This window comes from Cololabis saira, chromosome 14 (assembly GCF_033807715.1).
Source record: "Cololabis saira isolate AMF1-May2022 chromosome 14, fColSai1.1, whole genome shotgun sequence".
NCBI classification, from domain to species: Eukaryota; Metazoa; Chordata; class Actinopteri; order Beloniformes; family Belonidae; genus Cololabis; species Cololabis saira.
In genome coordinates this window covers 7,842,808-7,865,636 of record NC_084600.1, presented here as the reverse complement: position 1 = coordinate 7,865,636, position 22,829 = coordinate 7,842,808, and the positions used below count along the sequence as shown (strand labels likewise).

The 22,829-nt window shown below is 41.7% G+C and overlaps 2 protein-coding genes across 3 annotated transcripts; both read right to left on the bottom strand.

Annotated features, from left to right (window-relative positions):
• Positions 1 to 320: 320 nt before the first annotated feature.
• On the bottom strand, positions 321 to 4,759 carry LOC133459536 (organic solute transporter subunit alpha-like). Its single transcript, XM_061739566.1, has 9 exons — positions 4,670 to 4,759; positions 4,459 to 4,549; positions 4,061 to 4,212; positions 3,837 to 3,910; positions 1,617 to 1,775; positions 1,332 to 1,443; positions 1,093 to 1,239; positions 706 to 811; positions 321 to 618 (listed from the first exon to the last, which is right to left on the bottom strand). The coding sequence occupies exons 2-9, from the start codon at positions 4,532 to 4,534 to the stop codon at positions 458 to 460; spliced, it is 987 nt and encodes a 328-aa protein (XP_061595550.1). The 5' UTR covers positions 4,535 to 4,549; positions 4,670 to 4,759; the 3' UTR covers positions 321 to 457.
• Positions 4,760 to 4,954: 195 nt separating this feature from the next.
• Positions 4,955 to 21,201, bottom strand: LOC133459535 (palmitoyltransferase ZDHHC20-B-like). 2 transcript variants are annotated; one of them, XM_061739565.1, is made up of 12 exons: positions 21,073 to 21,201; positions 19,396 to 19,422; positions 19,142 to 19,236; positions 18,909 to 19,029; positions 17,685 to 17,754; positions 17,393 to 17,425; positions 17,079 to 17,199; positions 14,960 to 15,092; positions 14,734 to 14,860; positions 12,159 to 12,245; positions 11,993 to 12,072; positions 4,955 to 5,035 (listed from the first exon to the last, which is right to left on the bottom strand). In XM_061739565.1, exons 1-12 carry the CDS (start codon positions 21,188 to 21,190, stop codon positions 4,992 to 4,994), a joined length of 1,056 nt encoding a protein of 351 aa, XP_061595549.1. In that variant the 5' UTR covers positions 21,191 to 21,201; the 3' UTR covers positions 4,955 to 4,991. The 2 variants fall into 2 exon arrangements, with proteins under 2 accessions (XP_061595549.1, XP_061595548.1); XM_061739564.1 differs by lacking the exon at positions 4,955 to 5,035 and adding an exon at positions 7,744 to 8,500.
• Positions 21,202 to 22,829: the final 1,628 nt, after the last annotated feature.

Sequence of the window (22,829 nt, the reverse complement as noted above, 5' to 3'; positions counted from 1 at the left end):
CGTGAGCTGCTGCAGCTCCGAGCCGGCGGCTCTTCTCATCCCCATGTCATGGTTTTCTGGTTTTAACAAGTTTGGGTTCCTGTTTTGATTTTGGATCCTGCGTTGCAGCGTTTTTAGTTTAAATAAATCATCACTTTTGGAACTCCTGCCTTCTGGTCCTACTCCAACCGGTCCCTGACAGGTTGATATTATGGTTAGATATGTCAAAAGCTTCTCCCAGAATGTTGTCCTTCTTACTGAAAATGACCCACCGAGCTTTTATATACAAAAGTATTGTGAAAAGCACAAATAAAAGAAAAAAAGAAACTTGGATATGTAAGACATGTTCTTTCCTTTTTAATTTAAGTAACAGAATGAGGTAAAATGTTACATCAAAATTAAGTGTGATTATTTCATAATCTTCTGCCTTACATCATCTTATAAATATTTTAAAGAGCACTTCCTTGTCCTTTTTTTTCTAGACATCATGCTCCACGTGAGCAGCCTGCAGGGCAGCCTTGCCGTTCAGCTCCGTGTCATGCGCCTCGGAGGGAAGTGTGTCATATGTGCGGCGATACAGATACCGGGAGATCAGACTGATGATGAACATCTCCATAATCATCATCTGCTGACTTAACACTGTCGGAAACAGAAACAGGAAACAAGATGATTATTTACGCACACACTTCAGTAGCAGACGCTGAAAAACATTCTGAGGTTTCTCACTGGATCCACGAGCTTGAGAGGAGAACGGAGGGGCGCAGGCGATGGTTCCATCTAAGGCCAAGATGTTAATGATGGATGTCTGCAGCTGGCTCAATACAAGTATCAGCTACAGAGCAAAGAAATAACCCATCAGTTGTGCAGTGCAGATATGAAGTCAAATGTTTGCTTTGTGGCATCTCAGAATATTTATATTTTGGAATAATATGACTGGATATTTACACAGAAGAGTGGAGAAAACGTAATAAATTACATGGCAGTTGTAATGCCATGTAAATTGGCTTATGTTGCTATTTCTACCTTCTTTTACCCCTAACTGGTTGTAATAAGAATAAAGACAGTTCAAAGAAAAACAACCTTGTAACTTCTAACATTACAAGCATGACTTACTTGGTATATGGCATACTTTGGTATGATGCTGACACCACGGAGAAAGCTGTTGGTGTTCATGAAAATGATGCCAACAGGCCAGAGGGAAGTGATGATGAGAACACCAACAAAGGGGTTAATCCAAATGGCTGCACCAGTGATCTCTAGCTAAAAAAGGTTGAAATAAACAAATAGACACATAAAAATAATGAGAGTTGCTGTCATGTTTATTTAATTGTTAGTACAACTGGTACACTTACATCAGAGAGATCAAAGCTGCCGTTGGTCCACAGTATTATGGAAAATACAGAGAACACTGTTTTTAGGATGGCATACTGCAGAGCACCGAGCCTCAGCAGGAATAACAATCGTCTGTCCAATTGCAATGCAAAGAAACACCAGTATAAGTGTATGAATGCATAACACAATTTGCAGACAATATACAAAGAATGAGAACAGTGAATATGAATAGAAATTGATTATTAACTGAAAAAATAGAGGCAAACAGTAACATCTAGATGGGTTTTTCAAAGAAGTGTGATCACCGTGACATGGGCACGCGTGGTAGACAGGCACAGTAGCAGCAGCACGGGCCTGTGTTGAGCCTGAACGTTTTACCCGTGAACCGGTTCAGGAAAACACCACTACCCCCGAGCTCCTCGATCATGAAAACCAACGTCTTGTATACCACAACTGCAAAATAACTGCAGATAGAAAGAGTTTATTTAGAAAGCTTTTAATATTTAAAATTCACCACAAAGATACACATTCACTTGACAGATGATATGAGCACAAGCTGAAGGCAGTCACTGTTAAAGCTCCCATATTATGCAATTTTGATACATATTCATATTGAGCAAGCACCACGCTAGACTCCTTATACTTTGGTTGCAACATAAAAAATCTCTTTTTTGTTAGATTTTCTGTGTGCTCTAGTGAGCAGGATGTTTGCATTATGATCTGTACTTGGAGTTTAAAGGACAAATCTGCAGATGCTATTTCTGCTTGAGAAAAGAATAAAATAAAAAAGTAAAAAAATAAATGAAAATTGCTGAATCTCCTGGTATGCCTGCTCTTTTTTAAACTTAGTTACTACTTTACAGCTTTATCAATCATAAAATGACAGCTAGGTAGCCTGAAAACTAGGTATATTGCATTTTAAGTTAATTTTTAACTTTTGGAAGTCAGAAAAAACATAAGAGACCTTTAAAGCAATTTCACCAAATACTTCAGCTAATTACGAGTCACCTAAAATGTACCACTCCATAAAATACCATGAAATAGGTTTTTTTTCGTTGTTTTTTTAAATTTCTTTTATAGTTATTTCTTTTTGGCTATTCAATTCAAATTATTTATTTTATTTTATAGTATTGTATTTTATTTTCCGGAGGGAAATTAAAGGTATAGTCCGTGATTTTGGAGAGCTAGCAAGATTTGAAAGTGGCACCTCCTCTAAGCCCCGCCCCCTCCTCCCCCTCCCGTCAGCGCTCCGTCCAAAGCCACGCCCCCACAAACTTTGGGGAACGCGCATTTGCAGGATTCGAGTTTTCCAGGACATTTTGGACAGCACATTTTCAACAAAACTACCCCATGTCTCATTCACCTGTAAGCGAGGCCGGTTTTAGGGGGGGCCAGGGGGGGGGCTGTGTCCACCCAAACGTGCGTCCTGCCCACCCAATCAAAGTTATGGGGATCCTTTATTTTTTTATAATTTTATTTTTTTATAAATATAAAAAAATATCACAGAATATCTGTACTGTTTCTGATTGGGTGGGCACTGCGCATCATTTTTAGACACAACAATGAACGCATACCGCAAAAACAGCAGACAGAGCACACACTGAAGGCTGATTTATGGTTCCGCGTTACACCAACGCAGAATGGTGCACCTCGCCGCGTACCCTACGCCGTAGGCTACGCCGTAGCTGTGGCAAAAGAACCTGCACGGCACCGCAGCGCACCGCAGCGCAGCGCACCGCCACCCGCACCGGCGCTCTCCGCCGTCGCCGGGATGGAGACGCCTCCATCCCCACGGACCCCCATACTGGGGACCCCCATATGGACCCCCATACTGGGGGTCTGTGGAAGACCCCCAGTAGCGGACAACCTGCGCCGCAGAATCGCACTTTGGCTTTCTTTTTTTAGCCTTTTTAGCAGGGCGAGTCGTTACATTCGTCGTGACCGCCCGACCGCGAGCCAGTGGTGAAGCCGGGAGCGGCGGGGGCCCTCCGAACATGGGGGCTGGAAGCAGAGAGACGTGACAAGAGCTCGCATGGGACACAGGGGGGCGTGGGCGGGACTTAAAATGAAGGCATCTGATTGGTTCTTTCCCCCCCTGCCAATCCTCTGGTCCTCTGACCAATCTGTTTCATTCGGAGCGCAAATAACAGATTGGTCAGAGTTTTTACAGGAATAAAGCTGTCAGAGAGGTCGGATTTTTTTTCTTTCCTTTTTCTGAACACATTATTCACTGGCTACTCTCAGGATGGAAGGACCATTTCACCCAGTATAACAATAAATGTTTTTGAATACGATCACAGACTATACCTTTAACTATGTTATGTATCTGATCCTGACTTTAAAACAATGTTTCTTATAAGCAGGTGTGTCAAATACGATATTAGTGCAGTGCTGCAATCTCAGATCTTACGTCTTAAAGATTTAAGGTAATAAGAACAAAACAGAGAAATACTGGTCCCTTGTTATGTTGGGTAAAGGATGGAAAGGAAGCAAACGCTGATAACAGAAGATGTCTATAATTGCACCTGTTAGATGTCATATCAGTGATTATGACGGCCCGAGGAATCCACATTCCTAGGCAAGCCATGGTGGAAATGACCTGAAACAGAGAGTTACATGTGCACAAACGTATAGTGGCAACAGCAGCAGGTTTTTTTCATATTAAGTTTATGTCCAGATCTTTCATTTTAAACAACCTTGCATCCTTAATGATGCCATGTTTCTACATGCAAGAGACTTGAATGCTTACTGGTGCAGCACCACTTATCCAAATGATGGTTGTCTTCTTGGGATATGGCAGTTTTTTGTAAATAAAGACACATTGTTCCAAGTACAGAAGCAGGGAGACACAGGACATGAAGGTGAGCATGGAGTACAAGCATATTCCAAAAACATCTAGTTCTGGTTTGAGAGAGCAAAGACAGAGTCAGAGACAGAGACAGGGACAGGGACAGAGACAGAGGGGTTTGGTTTATATTAGACAAGATGAAGTATGTATCAAAGAAGAAAACAGTATCGTCTTTCAGAACATTACAACTTAAAGACTTGTGAGAGCTTTACTCAGTGATCTATTCATGTCATTAGCACGCATCGGTTCATAAAGAAAACATTATCAGTAAGTGAAATGGAGTAAAGAGGGTCACTTACGCGCTATAACGTCCACAGCCAGTGGAGGCTCTTGTAAACAAGCTGGATCAATCGTGCTGTTGACGAGATCTTCCATGGCGAGCTAACTTTCCTGTTAAATTCACACAAAAAAAAACTCAGTGAGCTTTGAATGTATAAATATGAAAAACTTCTTTACAGTTCAGTCTGTGGTCAGATCTTAATAGTAAGCTCAAATGCAAGTGCTCCTTACACTTTCAGTAGCTTTAATGGACAGACGGTGGGATTACAGATGGCCTACAGCTTGCAAATTTACGAGAATGCATAAGTAACTGGCGCTGACTCATTTACAGACTTAATACACAGTAATTAGAAAAACACCAAGGTCAGAGTTTTAGTCAAAAGGATGAGACATAGAGAGCAAGTTTACAGAGCTGACCTTTGACAGGGTGTGTTGTTTCGTTTCCAGTCAATATAAAAAGAGTATAAAAAGATAAAGACATTTCCTTCAAGCTTTAGCCTTGAGGAACTTTTTACTACTCACTTTCATGACCATATTTCTTTGCTGAACAGTTTTATCCAAAGTGACTTGAAGTACATTCATTCAAATCATGAGGACCTGCAAAAGCGAGATTGATGAAACACACAAAGCGTGTTTTCACTGTTGCACAAAGTACATAAGGAATTGTAAAAAATCCAAAAATAGACACTGAACAACAGCAGTGACTAAAACATTTATGATTTTAACATTTCACATTGTGACAATAGTACATGGAGGCAGAGTTATGGCAAATTCCTGAATGATCCTTTATCAGACATCTAACCTATAATGAGTTCAAAGACTTCCAGGTAAGGTTTAGTATTGCAGCTCTTAAAGCTTTATCTGTTGCATTATTGTAAAGAGAATTGTGCTGAATGGCACTGAGGTCATTCAACTTTGCTGGCTAATATAAGAGGAATCCTTTTCCAAGATCAAAATATTAATGTTGCTAGATGAAAGAGGCAGCTCAACCCCAATAATCTTTTTATTTTTTTTTACACTCACAAATATATCATGCAGTTTAAATATCTGACATGATTTTTAATGTTCTGTTCTGTTGGGAATAAAATATGGGCTTATTAGGGCCCGAGCACTGACAGTGCGAAGGCCCTATTGTATCTGTAGGATTTTTTTTTTTTCTCTTTTTTGTTCCGACAAAAGGAGGGCCTTTTTGCCCCCCTAAACGTGCCCCAAAAGTCACCGAATTTTGCACGCAAGCCAGGCCTGGCGAAAAATTTGATATTTAATGGTTTGCATTAATGGGCGTGGCCTAATGGCTCAACAGCGCCCCCTTGAAAACTTTGTGCCTCAAGCCCCACAATACGGTTTGACGTACATGCACGAAAATCGGTACACACCTGTATCATGTCGCAACTTAAAGAAAGGGGACCTATTATGGCATCTAATACCTATTTTAAACAGGCCTTGAATGTCTTAAAAACAAGCTTTTGATTGTTTTTGCTAAATAAATAAGAAATTCAGTTTCTAAACCATGTCTTTATCTTCCCATTCTCTAACCTCATTATCTATGCAGGATTCTGAGTGGGCGGGGCTATGATAATGAGGCTCTGTGCTGATTGGCTGCCTGAATGACGCAATACACTGCTACGAAAAAATGGCAGAAGCTCCGGCCGGCGGAGTTAGTTGTGAGCGTCGTTTCACGTATCGGAGGCCAACCGATGTAAATCACTCCCGTCGTTGCGTAACGAATCTTTATTAGGAACCCTTGTTGAGTAAAAACCAGAAAGTGAGTCTTCTCCTGCCGAGGTGAGTTAGGTTCTTATTGTTGTTTATGGTGCAAACTTATCATAACTATCATAACAAATTGATATTAATGAACAAATTCCACAATATAAGTGTAGTACTGGTAAAATACTGGATCACCGAAAACAGTCAATCAGACCGTCGGTCACCTTCTTTTGTGGGAGTGGAAAACTGGTTCATGTTCACACAACGCGAGTCCCAACAAGATCTCACCTTTCAGCTCTGCTGATCCTTCAGAAAACAGACTGGAAGCTGGACACAGGTGAACCAAGCAACCAGGGCTTTAATGCACTTCTTCATTCATGTTCATTGGCGTTGGCTGAATTAAAATGATTAGTCTGATTAACGGCTGAATTGAGTGCAGTCCAGAGCAACTTAATTCTTCTCAACTTAATTCTTCAGTCTGATTCTTCCAAACCACCAGAATCCAAAAAACCTTCCACTTTGAATTAAATATATAGTGAAAAGTGTGTAAAAGTTTTGGAGCTTCGATGTTATATCTATTATTTCTTTTTAACCAAATAACTTAGATAACTACATTAATACTATACCAAAACATTTGCAATAAAGAAAAAAGCTACATTTTTACATTTTAATATTGGAAATGTTTCATTAAGGTTAAAAATGCTTACTGATTACTGAAACCTAACATAAATTACTGCCAGTAATTAAATCCTCAAATTTGGATTTTGTAGCAATGTTTTATGCAATTATTATTCCAATTCCAATTCTCAACTCTGGTCTGTGTCATCCCCAACACTTAATCTTGATAGAATCGGATTAAAATGAGACACAGATATGAAGGGCAGCTGAGGAAGGTTCCACAAGAGTGCTCTCTGCACAGTTGCTTCACGGTAAAGTAAAGTTCCTCTGAAATAACTTCACACCAGTATTCAAATTGAAAAGACTCATGCCTTAAGTTTTATGGTATTTGTGACTTTTATTGTTATATCCTGCATGAACAGATTTCTCAATAAAACAGAAGTTATTTAAAGAATTGCCTCCATTAGCAGAACTTGCCTGGTTGCAGTGAGCCGAGCTGAATCAGTGAAGTTAGTCATTAAAGCTTTGTGGTCATCTACCAGTCTACACATAACTGTTACTACTAATCTCTCGGTGTATCCCCACATTGTGCTGTCCATGTCATAAAAAAAAAAGTTTCATAATTTAACAAGTATCAGCAGTACAGAGAGGAGCTTAACCACAGTCATGCTGGTATACAGTACATCCTTATCTTTGCTGATTTAGGCTCAACGAAGCAGTGAAATCAAAGTCTCGGACATTTTCTTTATTTCACCGGTATTTTCCTTTTATGGTGTTCCCCTTTGCTTTTGAATAATTTAAAATAAATACAAATGGCAATATAAAACATGTGAAACAAATTAATACAGTTTATAGTACAATAAAAATAAATAAAAGGTAATTTCATTGATCACCCATCGGTATTTATATATATATATATATATATATATATATATATATATATATATATATATATATATATATATATATATATATACCCACCATATAAAAAGCAAAAAGTAAAAAAAAAAACACCCGTAAAAAAATGTAAACAGAAAAAGCTTGAAATATTATTGAGCATCTCAACATTTGATAAATTATCCGTAGTCTTAATTGCACTGTGCTTAGAGTTGAAAAGTGACATACTGCCGAAATCAACATTGTTGAACCGTCTTTTTATCGTCATATCAACTTTTGATTTAGTAGCTCTAAAAACATACCCCTAATCTATAGTTTCATTATCAAAAGCTTGATTAATACTGGCGAAGGACACATCTCTAGCTGAACTGTGTTAAGGGATTTCTGTATGCACATATACCTGGAAAGTGAAGACATACATTGGCTCTCAGAGATCTTTAGATGCAATAATAAAACATTTTAATGTTTTTGGTTAATAACAAAGACAAAAATCACCTCAGACTGGTGCAGTCTACAAAGTGGCTATAGTCACTGTTGTCATGACAACAGTTTGTTGTGGGGCCAAGGATGGTCTTTCTGGCTTGCATAACAAAACCTGAATACAAAACATGTTTGAGGCTGCAGTGAAACGATGGTGGAGGATTGCTCCTGTGGAGGTGCTGATGCTCCTGGTTTAAGGCATCCCAGAGAGAGGTTTGCACATGTGCCTGCAGCTGCAACCACAGCTGACAAAACACAGATGAACGCATGATGACGACAAACCAGAGAAACTCAAAAATTAGCATCCATATGCACACTAGGGCTCGCTGTCCACAGTCACAGCAACTATCTGGCCTCCATCTGAAACCAAACAATAAACAGCAACATATTTCGTTGTGAATGAGTTTTTTTTCAAAAAGGAAAACAAAGCGCTACACAAGTGGCTACTAAACAAAGAGCATGAGAATAAAAATGTGATAATGGCATCAAAAACATACCTGCTTCAATGCCAATCATATCGGCCCATTTCACTACTGAACTCGGACCTGCGTATCCTAACAGCCATTTTGGCAAGACATGTTCAAATTATAACTGAAATCATTCATCCAGACCAGACCGGGTTTATTACAGGAAGATATTATGGGGACAATATCAGAAGACTATTGAATTTAATGCCTCATCCCAAATCCAAAGAAATAGAAACAATGATACTATCCCTGGATGCCCAAAAAGCAGAAGTAGAAATTGCTGCGTATCCTGGCAATTTCTACTTCAGACACTGCAAAGATTTAAATTTGGACCCAATTTCATTAAGTGGATTTGCACTCTGTACTCTGCAGACAAATATGCTCTCCATCACCCCTACTATTGGATATCAGTAGCGAACCCCTAGCACAGCTGATTAGAGATAACGATAATATAAAAAGAACTGATAATTGACGGAGAACAACATAAATTATCATTATACGCAGACGACGTGCTCTTATATTTAACTGAACCTACAACATCTGTCCCACATTTAAAAGACCTCATCTCTGTCTACGGACGATTCTCAGGCTACAAAGTGAACATAGACAAAACGATGGACATAGGTGGTAAAATTACACATGCATTTAAACTTCAGAGTGGCCTAGGGATGGTATTAAATATCTAGGAACTCAAATTCCTGAATCATTAGGAAAACTATATGATGCAAACTACAAAAATTGAATTCAGAATATTAGTAAAGATTTAGACCATTGGTCGACGCTCCCCTTGTCCCTACTGGGCATGAATGTGCTGCCTAGACTCCTATATCCATTTCAGATGCTTCCCGTTTACATTCCCAAATCTACATTTGATAAACTGGACAAGCTCATCTCCATATTCATCTGGCAAAGAAAGCGACCCCGAATAAGACTAAAAACATTGCAGCTATCCAAATCACTTGGTGGACTAAAACTCCCAAATTTAAGATACTATTTCTGGGCTGCACAGTTGAAACCCATCACTATCTGGATCCACACGCTGGCTCAACATTGAAAAACGCTCATGTGAGATACCTCTACAGACTTTGCCTTTTCTAAATATTCCCCTTAGGGAAACTCAAATGGGTGATTGGACTAGAGCCACACTAAAAATTTGGAGAAAAATAAAGCAATTATTTGGCCTCCCAAAGGAAATTTCTGCACTGACCAATATTGGCTTTATAAAAGATTTTGTACCTTCTCATTTGGATGTAGGATTTAGAAATTGGTCTGAACATGGCCTCACAAATCTACACCAACTTCATAAGAATAGTAGCCTTAAGTCATCTGAACAGTTAAGAGATGAATTTATGCTCCCCAAGACAGACTTCTACAGATATTTATAATTAAGCAACTTTTTAACGAGACAGAGATTGGGACAAAGTCTTGGAGCCTACTCCATTTGAACTGCTCTTGATAAGAATTCAAGCAGGAAACGAAAATAAGACTTTTCTATGAAGCATTCTTAGGCATGGATTTAAACAATACATTAAGGATAAAAGAAAGATGGGTAATTGAAATGAATACGGATATATCACAGGACATATGGGAGGAAATATGCACAGAAGCACACTTAGTCACCAATTCAAATAACTGGAGGGAATACAAATGGAAGGTGATCACAAGGTTCTTTCGGACACCAGAAATAGTGGACAAAATGGGTCCAACACTCTAATAAATGCTGGAGAAACTGTGGCCTGCATTATAGAAAACCAGACTCACATATTCTGGACATGGTCAAAATTAAATACATATTGGGAAGATGTGTTTGGGGCCCTTTCAGTAGTATTTAATCCAGATCTCATAAAAGATCTGACGGTGGCAACACTAGGTGTGATACCGGAAGGAATTGAGGGTAGAGGTGAAAACTATCTCTTACAGATATTACTGACAGCAGCAATTAAGAGCATCACTATTGATTTTAAGTGGTTAAAATCTGACCCCCCAACATACAACATGTGGATTGAAAAAGTATGGGAAATCTTTCAGATGGAACAGATAACATACTCTCTTATGGCGCTTTTCCACTAGTACTTACTCAGCCCGACTCGCCTCGGGACGGCTCATCCCGGCCTCACCCGCTTTGTCCTCGTTTGTTTCCCCCCCCCCAGGTGAAAAGTGGGGGGGTTGTGGTGAAGCTGCTGTGACGTACTCGATTGCGCAACCGCTTCGTTCATGTCGGCGCTGATGAGAAATCAGCTGGAGCCGCGAGCGGCTGAGAGTAAAACAGCCCGTCTACATCCCTTTTTTAATTCTCTCCTCAGCCACCAGGTTTATGAACATCTGCACCTCAGAGTTGGATCACCAAACAGACGTTTGCGCTGTAAAATAAAATCGCTGCGAGCCGCCAGTCATTCTCGCGCTGACTCCCGCTTCCTGATTCAAACGTCTGACGGCCCCGCCCCCCGACCAATCAGTGGTGTGGAGGGTGATGACGGCCCCGCCCCCGACCAATCAGTGGTGTGGAGGGTGATGACGGCCCCGCCCCCGACCAATCAGTGGTGTGGAGGGTGATGACGGCCCCGCCCCCGACCAATCAGTGGTGTGGAGGGTGATGACGGCCCCGCCCCCCGACCAATCAGTGGAGGGTGATGACGGCCCCGCCCCCCGACCAATCAGTGGAGTGTGATGACGGCCCCGCCCCCGACCAATCAGTGGAGTGTGATGACGGCCCCGCCCCCGACCAATCGGTGAAGGGTGATGACGGCCCCACCCCCGACCAATCAGTGGCGTGGAGGGTGATGACGGCCCCGCCCCCAGGCCAATCGGGGAAGGGTGATGACGGCCCCGCCCCCAGACCAATCAGTATTGTGGTGACGTCAGAAATAGTCCCGGCTCAGCCCGGTTAGAACCTCGGCAGAATGGTCACAGAAAAAGTATCTGCTTGGCGCGGCCCGCCTCGGCCCGTAGTGGAAAAGCGCAAGACGGGGGCGTGGGTAGAAGTGCTGAGTAGATACTAGTGGAAAAGGCCATTAGACATCAGAAAAGTGTTTTTCTTAAACGGTGGAGCCCTGCCATGTTTCTGTTAACGCAGTGAATGGACTCTTCTACACACTCACAAGTAAGACATACGACACACTCATGCGCGCACACACACACATACCCCCCCCCCTTTTTTTTTTTTTTCATATTTATTATTTTTATGTACTTTGCTTATTTATTTATATTTTCATTTTCCTCTCCTTCTGTGTCTCGATCTTATCTCTATTGCTTTGCTAATCAAATGGTGCAAACTAGTCTGTGGGTACAGACTGAATAAATGTAAAAAGGTAGACAATGTGTATGTAAAGGAATGTATAAGTTGCTGATACCGAAATAAAAACTAAGTTAAAAAAAAAAAACATACCTGCTTTCTCTGTGCTGCTGTCCTGTGTGTGTTGCACGTTGTTACCAAGTGCACAAGGGTTGTTCTCGCATTCAGAAAGGCTGTAATTAAAATAACAGTCGACATCAACATACATGGAGTAAAAATGAAAGGATCAATATTTAATACAAAAACAAAGAATACGTGCATTTTGCCATTCTGCTGAAGGACATGGTTTGCTTGTTCAGGATCTATGTGGACCAGTCTAGTGACAAAAGAATGTCCATCTCCCTGACTGAAAACATCAACACACCATTGGTAAACATGTTAGTTGTAGCTGATTTAGGGTCATTTTCATTGATGAAATTTTTCCACTAGTACCTACTCAGCCCGACTCGACTCACAAGTTTATTGCCAAGTTTGTTGAACACACACAGGGAATTTGTTGTGGTGATTGGTGCAATACACAGAGCAAATATATAATGAAAAGAGAAAATGTACAATATGAGGTTTTTAAAGTGCCGGATATGAGTCTGTGCAAAAGTGACCTAGGATGTGTGTGTTAATGTAACGCATAAGGTCAGGATTGGAGTCTTTACGTTAATGTAACGTAGAGTGGGATGGGGGGGCAGTCCGTGGTAGACGGGGGAGAGGGGGGACCGGGGGTCCGGCGGGGTCCGGGGCCTTGTTGATGAGGAAGCTGCAGTTGGGAAAAACTGTTTTTGTGGCGTGAGGTTTTGGTCCTGATGGGCTGCAGTCTCCTGCCAGAGGGAAGAGTCTGGAACAGTTTGTGTCCGGGGTGGGAGGGGTCTGCTGCAATCTTTCCTGCAGCTTCAGGGTCCTGGAGGCTTCAGGGTCCTGGAGGCTTCAGGGTCCTGGAGGCTGCAGGGTCCTGGAGGCTGCAGGGTCCTGGAGGCTGCAGGGTCCTGGACAGATGGAAGATTGCAGCCAATCACCTTCTCTGCAGAGCGGATGATACGCTGCAGCTGCTCCTGTCCTTTACAGTGGTAGCAGCGTACTAGATGGTGATGGAGGAGGTGAGGATGGAGGAGGTGAGGATGGACTCAATGATGGAGGAGGTGAGGATGATGTGAGGATGGAGGATGATGTGAGGTTGGAGGAGGTGAGGATGGAGGAGGTGAGGATGGACTCAATGATGAAGGAGGTGAGGATGGAGGAGGTGAGGATGGACTCAATGATGAAGGAGGTGAGGATGGAGGAGGTGAGGATGGACTCAATGATGGAGGAGGTGAGGATGGAGGAGGTGATGGAGGAGGAGGTGATGATGGACTCAATGATGGAGGATGAGGTGAGGATGGAGGAGGTGATGGAGGAGGAGGTGAGGATGGACTCAATGATGGAGGAGGAGGTGAGGATGGACTCAATGATGGAGGAGGAGGTGAGGATGGACTCAATGATGGAGGAGGTGAGGATGGACTCAATGATGGAGGAGGAGGTGAGGATGGAGGAGGTGATGGAGGAGGTGAGGATGGAGGAGGAGGTGAGGATGGAGGAGGAGGTGAGGATGGAGGAGGAGGTGAGGATGGAGGAGGAGGTGAGGAGGAGGTGAGGATGGAGGAGAGGACGGAGGAGGTGATGGAGGAGGTGAGGATGGACTCAATGATGGAGGAGGTGAGAACGGAGGAGGTGATGGAGGAGGTGAGGATGGACTCAATGATGGCGGTGTAGAACTGCACCATCATTTTCTTTGGCAGGTTGAACTTCTTCAGCTGGGGAAAAAATAATCCCACGAGGAAAACTAAAATATAGCTCACGCCTCGGAGCCTCTTCCGCATAATATAGCAGTCAAAAAAAGAAAAGAAAAAATTAACAGTAATACAAAAAATGTACCGCATGTTGTACTATTATACTAATTTATTGAAACACATGGCGAGTCAAACATTTACCAAAGCAGCTGCCAAACACTCCTAAACAAGGTAGCCGGAGATATGGGTTCTGCAGAACTGCGGCAGTAAATCCTTATTAAAGAGTGGAGCTCCGATCAGGAGCTCCACTCTTTAGTAGGGATTTTATATGGATCCAACCCGTTAATAATCAATTATTTTCTCCATATACCGCTCCCTGGCTTCCTTGTTTAAGGTATCCCGGTAAATTCCAGTTCCTTTCCGGCATTTTAACATCTTTTTTTTGCGTTCCGTCTGTTCACTTGGTGCTACTACACTGCGGTTTGTTTACACTCACGAGGCTGCCAAAACAGCCGTCGCTTCCCAGAATGCACCTTGGTGACCAAGCCCTATTTTTTTAGTTTGTCTCTGCGCTGCTGAAAAGTCAGCTGGAGCCGTGAGCAGCTATGAAGTGACAGATCTCCTGGTAGATCTGGTCGTTCCTTATCGCCCGTTTAGATCCCTTTTTAATTCTCTCCTCAGCCACCAGGTTTATGAACATCTGCACCTCAGAGTTGGACCATGAAACAGACTTTTGCTGCCGTTGCTGGTGGAATAAAATGAACCAGAAGCCCTCAGAGTCTCTTTCTCTGATTTCCTCCTCCTGACTCAGACGTCTGACTCCAACCCCCCAACCAATCGGTGGCCTGTAGTGTGATGACGTCACAGCCGACTCAGCCGCTTAGAATCTCAGCAGAATAGTTACAGGAAAGTATCTACTCGGCAAGTTAGACCCGTAGTGGAGAAGCGCAAAACCGAGGTCGAGTCGGGCTGAGTAGGTACTAGTGGAAAAGTGCCATTAGAGTGCTAAAGTGACTTGAATTAAAGATAATTGTTGAATGAACCGAAAGCTGCAGTTACATCCTGCATTTCTTTCACCTGGAGAAAACAGGAAAAGTCCAGTACTTTGCTTGGTCTCCGAACACCTCAACTACATTCCTGCTAAAGCCGAGAGAAAATCCATTTTTGTCTGGACCGTTGGGGAAGACAGGAGCCCTAAAAGCCTCTGAAGAGAAAACAAAAATGAATACAAGTTAGACTACAGTCATATTCAAAAGCACAAAAATAGAGGTTGAATCAAAAGTTCCCAGTGATCCATATGTACCTATAGTCGTCCGGTTCTTTCCCACAAGCCACAGATGGTAGCTGAGAAGTGACATGATGCTGATGAAGAACAGGGCTGCCACAAAAAACAGAAACAAGATGTGGAATTTGGCGTGCGTCTCAGGCAGCTGTTTCTGAAGAGAGGAGAAGGAAAAATAAAGAATGCACAGCGTGAGCCCTGCCAGCTTGTCAGGATATTTGTCTCCATGTTAACAACCAACTCCAAATTAGACATATAATGTATCATTTTATAGAGGGAATGAGCATGACACCACAGCGGGTTACGCCCACTGAGTGGCAGAAAGACAGAAATCAGAATCGTCTTTATTGGCCCGGTTCTAACATTGTCCAACAAGGAATTTGACTCCGGTTATTTCGCTCTTTAGATTTAAAGAATATCAAACAGTAAATAAACAAATGTGGACCTTATTGACATATATACAATTAAAGAACTGAAGTTGCAGCAGTATGAGGTAGAGAAAATGACGGCTCGGAATAAAATAACAAAAAAAGTGAGAAAAAAAGTGAGAGGTGCAGCAGAGTGAGACAGACATGATTATTGCAGGGAGGTACATTGTTACAGCATGTAATTGCTATTATTATTATTGCACGTGATTGGTTTCTCTGAGACTATTAGTTGTGAGATTCATCAGAGCAACAGCTTGGGGAAGAAACTGTCCCTGTGTCTGGAGGTTTTAGCGTACAGAGCTCTGTAGCGCCGTCCAGAGGGGAGGAGGTTAAACAGTCCTAGTCGTGGGTGTGAGGGGTCTGCAGAGATGCTACCTGCCCATTTCCTGGTCTGGTACAGGTCCTGGATAGATGGGAGGTTAGTCCCAGTTATCCTCTCTGCAGACCTGATTGTCCGTTGCAGTCTGTGTGGCAGAAAGACTGAGTGGCAGCGTAAACTTTCAGTTTGAGCAACTAGAAACCATCTAAAATGGGAAAGAGCTTTTGTGTGATCGACTGTACTCATAGATTTAGCAAGAAATCGGAGTTATCGTTTTACAGACTGCCGAAAAATAAGCTTAAGAGAGACAAATGGATCACTGCAATTCATACAAACAACTGGATTCCAGGCACCGAAACGTGGATTTGTGGTTCCCATTTTGTATCAGGTTTTTGGGTAGCTAACGTTAAACGGTCAAATCATAAAGTTCGGTGTCCTCATCACTTTAATTTCACCAACAAATCCTGCCTTGAAGTCGGACCAAGCGTCAAGACTTTTGTAAGCCTTCAAACTTTGCTTCGTGTATTTCCCCGGCGTAGAAATTAAGTACATATAAATATCAGGAAACTGGATTCGTGGCCAAATATTAATGTCCATTCACTGGTTCTTCTGGTAACTGTACGGGTCACTGTCCAGTCCAACTGACTTTAATTTAAGCCGATAATCGGCTGGTATCCCGTCTTCTCCACTATTTGCAGACATTTTCGCCACACACAGTGCGAGTAAGGGGCCTGATCCCGTGGGGAAGTGACGTCAATGCATGCGCTCTATTTATGTTATAGTAAACAGTTCCCACAAAGTCATTGGAAACACCATCAACTATTGTCTTATTACACAATATACTACTTCTCTGTTGGTCTACATGACAGGAGCCATTGTGTCATGCTAGTAGAAGACTGAACTAGATCCAGTGAGCAGTTATCCCTGCACACTGGTGCAGCACCGTGCACACTGGTGCAGCACCGTGCACACTGGTGCAGCACCGTGCACACTGGTGCAGCACCGTGCACACTGGTGCAGCACCGTGCACACTGGTGCAGCACCGTGCACACTGGTGCAGCACCGTGCACACTGGTGCAGCACCGTGCACACTGGTGCAGCACCGTGCACACTGGTGCAGCACCGTGCACACTGGTGCAGCACCGTGCCCGTGTCTGAACAGAGGTTCAGCTACACGTCTCCAACACTGCTGGACTGCACTTAGATTTTTACAAGATTTCTATGTTTAAGAGAAGATGATTTATTGTATACACCAAAACTGCTGGGAATATTGAAAGTTATGAATGGCTTCAAAAGGAGATCATCAATTTCATGAACAGTTGTGAGAGTTTTAGTGAACATACTACAACAGGGAGAATACTAAATTAATACAAGAGGATGTTTCTGTACTTACGGTCCAGAATTTAATAAAATATCGCATGACGGTTGCACAAATGACTACACAGTAGAGTGTGGCATAAGCCAAGAACAGGACGAAGTATTTGTAGTTTGAGAAGCCGACACAGTTATTCACCCTGAGTGAAAACAAGACATGAACAGGGGAAGTCAAATATGCTTCTCTTTGCATTAGAGAAAAAAAAGCACAACAAATATGAACTGTGGTGATTCATGCTACAACAACAGTTATGTCTGAGGACACAAATGGCAAAAACAGATCTGATGAATCAACAACATTCTGCGTGTTTAGTTAAAATACAAAAATCTTACCAGGGGCAGTGGTGGTCCATTTTCAAGACACACCTTGATGGATGGAAATGAAGGAAACACACACCCTGTTAGTAGTTTGTAGAAGATGGCTTTGTGGTTGACATTATAAACACAGTATTTAAAAAGGATTTCTTTGCACATTAGAAAATAAATTAATTAAGTATCAAGTAAAATGTTGCTTTGACTCGCACTCTGAATCAAATATATAACAGCAACATATTTGGATTTATTGTCAACCTCTTTTCCCATTATTTTTATAATAATAATAAAATCATTCACAGAAAGCACTCACATTTCACAGGTTGAGCAGTGATGGCAGCGATCAGGTTTGATTATTTGGCAGATGTCGCAGTATCTGACAGCTATTCAGAAAAAAAAGTGAGTAGAGTAATTAAAGGCTGCAATGTGCCTGAGGTGTGTGATGTATTTAGTCAATAAAGTGTAACATTAAGTGTCAAGTGGCCAAATTGAAGATAGCAACCACTTCAAACGCCACCCAAAGAGCATTTTTACATCTGTATCAGACAGGGCAATGCCTGGGAGGGCAAAAACAAGCATCATTGACAACAACAACAACCAAAAAAACATTTTTTTTTCATCACCAACTTTCATACTTGAAAAAGACTTACTTATCTGCCTTCACCAATGCTAAATTCAGCTCAACTCTGGGTTTTTGCATGTTCAAGAGGCCAGTTGAAGAGCTATTTCCTGTTCCTGCACAAGATGAGCAGGATCTTCCATTTCACTAACGTTTTCTCCCACACGTCTCACATGGCAACATCCACATCCACTCATTTTCCCACTGTTTTCCTCTTTATCTCCCTCTGAACTTTACACTTCTTCTACAACTCTTTCAGAATGGTGACAGGGCCAAGCAGAAAGACCCACTGTGGAAATAAATATAAATGGTCCATTCTAAAATAAAACTGCTAATTTAGCAAAGCAGTGAGAGAAAGAGCATAGTTTTTAATAATATAATCTTGGTTTTGCTGAAAGACTTTATTAAGATACAGAATTCCCCTTTATCAATTCAATATTAAAACCACAAGATTGTCATTCAAATCTTTTATTAATTTTTTAAAATGTGATAAAGGTTATTATTACCACCATCATAAATGTTAAAATAGTGCTATAAAACTGGGCAGGTGATATTATGATTGTTGATTAGTAGTCTACCTAGCAGGAATCCCACGGAGAAAACCAGTAGCACTTGAGTCCAATTAACACTCAAAGAGTTCCGTAAACACAAGGCAAAGCACCATGACATTCATCAACAACCAAACAACGGATAGTCAGTGCCATTTACACAATTGTCTAAAAGAGGAAGATGAAATGCAGCAATTAATGTCGGCTATTCTTTTAGTGTTGTGCATATCTGACAAACACAAACTGAATGACGAGAACGGTCTCTCTGCATCTCTTCTCCCCAGTGCAGCTAGCAGCACGCTTTTCCCCGGAGGACTGCTTTACATCTCCACCGAGAGTTAACAGAGTAAGAAGTCACAGGAAGCCTCACCTCCTCCTGCTGTGCGCGTGTACACGGGTAAATTCCTCGCAACCCTCTTCAGGATACCCTGCTGTACTTCAGCCCGCTGCTCCTTCTCATACAGGTCCTTCTCAGCTCTGGGCAGAGCAAACTAACACCAGGAGACAAGACATTCTTAAATCATTTAAAAATATATGAAATATTTCTGTGTCCTCAGACACAGAAATATTTGTTTAGTCTAGCAACACACAGTGGCAGCTTACTGCTATTGAAGGGTTGGCTGGTTTGGACCAGATGGTTTTCCAGTATGACCATACAAACATGGCGAGGAAAATATGAAAGACAACCAGATAGCTGACTGTTGAGAGAGAGAGAGAAGAGGTTTAAGGTGACACAAGTACCTCTGGCATAATCTGCTGTTTGAAACAATAGCATGAAAGAAATAAAGAACAAACTAATAAGTGATATGAATGTCGACCTGAACAATGTGTGTGTGGGATGGGAGGGATCCACTTACCTCGCTCTGCATCATTTAGGATTGTATCTATAAGAAACAGAAAAAAAATTATATACGAGTGATGTCAATGTTCACACACACACACACACACACACACACACACACACACACACACACACACACACACACACACACACACACACACACACACACACACACACACACACACACACACACACACACACACACACACACACACACACACACACACACACACACACACACACACACACACACACACACACACACACACACACACGGCAAGCAACAGCCTGGCACGGCCAGCAGTCCCCCCCATAGAGAGAGCTTTGTTTGGACAGCAGGAAGTCCCTGCTGTGACCAGACCCCGGTCCAGACCCCGGTCCAGACCCCGGTCCAGACCCCGGTCCAGACCCCGGTCCAGACCCCGGTCCAGACCCCGGTCCAGACCCCGGTCCAGACCCCGGTCCAGACCCCGGTCCAGACCCCGGTCCAGACCCAGATCAATGCTGGCAGCATCAGTTCCAGCCTCCAACAAGCGCATGGGGGAAGAGCATTTCACAGCAGTCACAACTTTTCAATAGCTACTGAAACAAATCAAAGTACCACCATGGGACCAGAAAACGTGTCTCGTCTTAATTACACCTGCCCACAGATGATGAATTACATATATCAAATGAATGATTACTAAAAAAAAGTTCACTTTCAAAATGAATTTATGTGATAAGTCAAAACTGATTCTGAATGTTACAGAGCTATTAACACTTTCATGCATAGTGGTCACTGGAGTCCAAAGAGCCTTTCTAGTAAATGCGTGGGTTTGGATGTTTTTTTTTTTTAATTCATGATGTGCATGTTAAAAGTAAGGTTTTGTCCGTTTGTTTGTTTGAGTACTTTATGGAGTGGACAAATAAAAAAACTTAAAATATGAATATGAAGAAAATAAAAACAAAGTGAAGTTAACTTTACAATTCATTGGGAGTAAATAATTTCATGCCCGGATTATTTTAAATAAGCAGTGTAATATTTTTTTTTTGTTTGTTGAAGTTTGAAGGGTAATTATTTAAAATTAATTATAGACCTATAGTCTGCAAAAACCACCAGTCCTGTGAGACAACATTGTGGAACAGAAATAGAAATTTCTGAGTAACAGTAAAAACAAGCAGTTATGAAACGACCTATTAATGAATTTCATGCACACATATGCTACACAATCCAAAAAAGTCCAAATCTTGAATATCTACCGTTAAACCCGTTAATTACCAGTGTGTAGATGAGAGAATCCAGTGTCAGGACCGTGTACATCAGTCCCAGCAGACACTGGTGCTGTTGTCAGGACGTTTCTGTCCGCTATTCGGTTTTGTAGAGAGAACGCCGTTTTGGTCAAATTAATGTTTCTCTGTTTGGGTAATTTTACTCACTTTGGCACTTCAACGACAGTCTACTCTCAAAAGTTGCCGTTTATACAGATGTTACACTTGTTTTGAAGCCATGCTTCTACGTATATTGGTGGATGGTTAAAGCTATACAGAAGGTTAATTTAATATCTCATTGACCTTAATGATCCTCTGAATGAGTGGAGGATGCGGCTTGAGTTTAAATCTCACTTCAAACAGCTTATCGAAAGTTGACAACCGTGAAATTGTAAACACATGCTCCCCGGGACGGCCAGGCACCGACAAAAACAAGTGTACTTACACACACAGAGTTCCACGACATAAGCGTAATAGGACCAGCCAACAACCAGGTTAATGAACAGGACAGGTATCCAGTTTAGAGCCCGTTTGCAGCAGCGGAACGCGTGAGACGGTGCCATCTTTAATCCTGCAGGACGCTCGCTGCTCGTGACGTCACATCCATGGCTTTAAATGATCCAGCCAAAGACGAAAACTATTCCAAGATAATTCCCTGCAAGAACAGGGACTTTCGCAGATAGATCATTCATGTAAAGTGTTTACAACGTACTTTATACTGTATTTTACGGAAGAGTATTAGGGCCATGCAGGAGAAAAAATATTTGAGAGGGGAATATTTTTTATTGTGCACTTTTTATTGTGTTATTTATTGTGCGTTTTATTGTGCCTGCTGTGTGCAGTGTGCTGTCCTGCCTGCTGTGTGCTGCTGAAGTCCCTGACTCCCCCAGTCTGGCCTTCAGCAGGAGGGTCCCCCCTTATGAGCCTGGTCCTGCTCAAGGTTTCTTCCCTCCTAAAGGGGAGTTTTTCCTTGCCACTGTTTGGCTTAAGGCTTTTCTCCCACTATGGGAGTTTTTACCTGCCATTGTTTATATAATAATTGCTCGGGGGTTTATGTTTATGTTTATGTTTATGTTTATGTTTATGTTTATGTTTATGTTTATGTTTATGTTTATGTTTATGTTTATGTTTATGTTCATGTTCTGGATCTCTGGAAAGCGTCTAGAGACAACATCTGTTGTATTAGACGCTATATAAATAAAATTGAATTGAATTGAATTGAATTGAAAAAAGTCGAAGGCTGCGTCCGAAATCGCATACTTCCACCCTAATGAGTATGCAAAATGAGTATGCGAGATTTTTTAGTGCGTCCCAAACATTAGAACTCATTCCGGAGATTTTTTTTAGTGTGGATTGATGGACACTAGCCGAGCGGAAACTTCCCACAATGCAATGCAGCGGCGTTTGGTTGCTAAGTGATAAGTATACCGTATGTCATAAGTATAATATTAAGTATAATAATATTATTATATAATATTAATATTATAATATTCGTATATAATAATATTATATAATGTCATCTTGTTTCGGCCAGAATAAACGGGAAAGAGCGGAGCGGAGCGCTGCTACCGCTGCTACCGCTGCTACCGCTGCTACCGCTGCTGTGACAGGTTACCATGGTAACAACCCCCCCCCCCCCTCTCAACGGCAGGAAGTGCCGTTGGGAGGGGGGGGGGTTGTTACCATGAAAGTGTGCGCTCTAATGCATACTACTGATATTTACTCAAAAGTGTGCCGAACTTAAGTATACTTTTTAGTATATGCTTTTTAGTATGGCATTTCAGACGCACCGGAAATGTTGAGAAAAAAGTCGAAATGTCGAGAATAATGTTGAAATACAATTTCAAGAATAAAGTTGAAATTTCGCCTTTTTCTCAACATTTCAACTTTATTCACGAAATTTTGACTTGTTTCTCAACATTTCGACTTTTTTCTCAAAATTATACTTCAACATTAATCTCGACATTTTTCTCTTAAAAATTGGATTTTATTTTTAGATTCCATCACTCACAGTTGAAGAGTACCTATGATAAAAATTACAGACTTCTACATGCTTTTCAAGTGGGAAAACCTGCAAAATCGGTAGTGTATCAAATACTGTATATATATATATATATATATATATATATATATATATATATATATATATAATATGTTTGCATTACCTCGCATATGCAAGCGCTATAGAGGAATAGAGGGCTC

Coding starts and splice junctions, on each gene's coding strand:
- LOC133459536 (XM_061739566.1), bottom strand. CDS start 4,534: ATGGAAGATCTCGTCAACAGCACGATTGATCCAGCTTGTTTACAAGAG. Junction 3,911..4,060: donor GGATAAGTGGTGCTGCACCA/GTAAGCATTCAA, acceptor TCTCTGTTTCAG/GTCATTTCCACCATGGCTTG. Junction 1,444..1,616: donor CCACGCGTGCCCATGTCACG/GTGATCACACTT, acceptor GCAATTGGACAG/ACGATTGTTATTCCTGCTGA.
- LOC133459535 (XM_061739565.1), bottom strand. CDS start 21,190: ATGGCACCGTCTCACGCGTTCCGCTGCTGCAAACGGGCTCTAAACTGG. Junction 19,423..21,072: donor TGTCGTGGAACTCTGTGTGT/GTAAGTACACTT, acceptor TGTTTCTTATAG/ATACAATCCTAAATGATGCA. Junction 12,246..14,733: donor ACTTTTCCTGTTTTCTCCAG/GTGAAAGAAATG, acceptor TGATGTTTTCAG/TCAGGGAGATGGACATTCTT.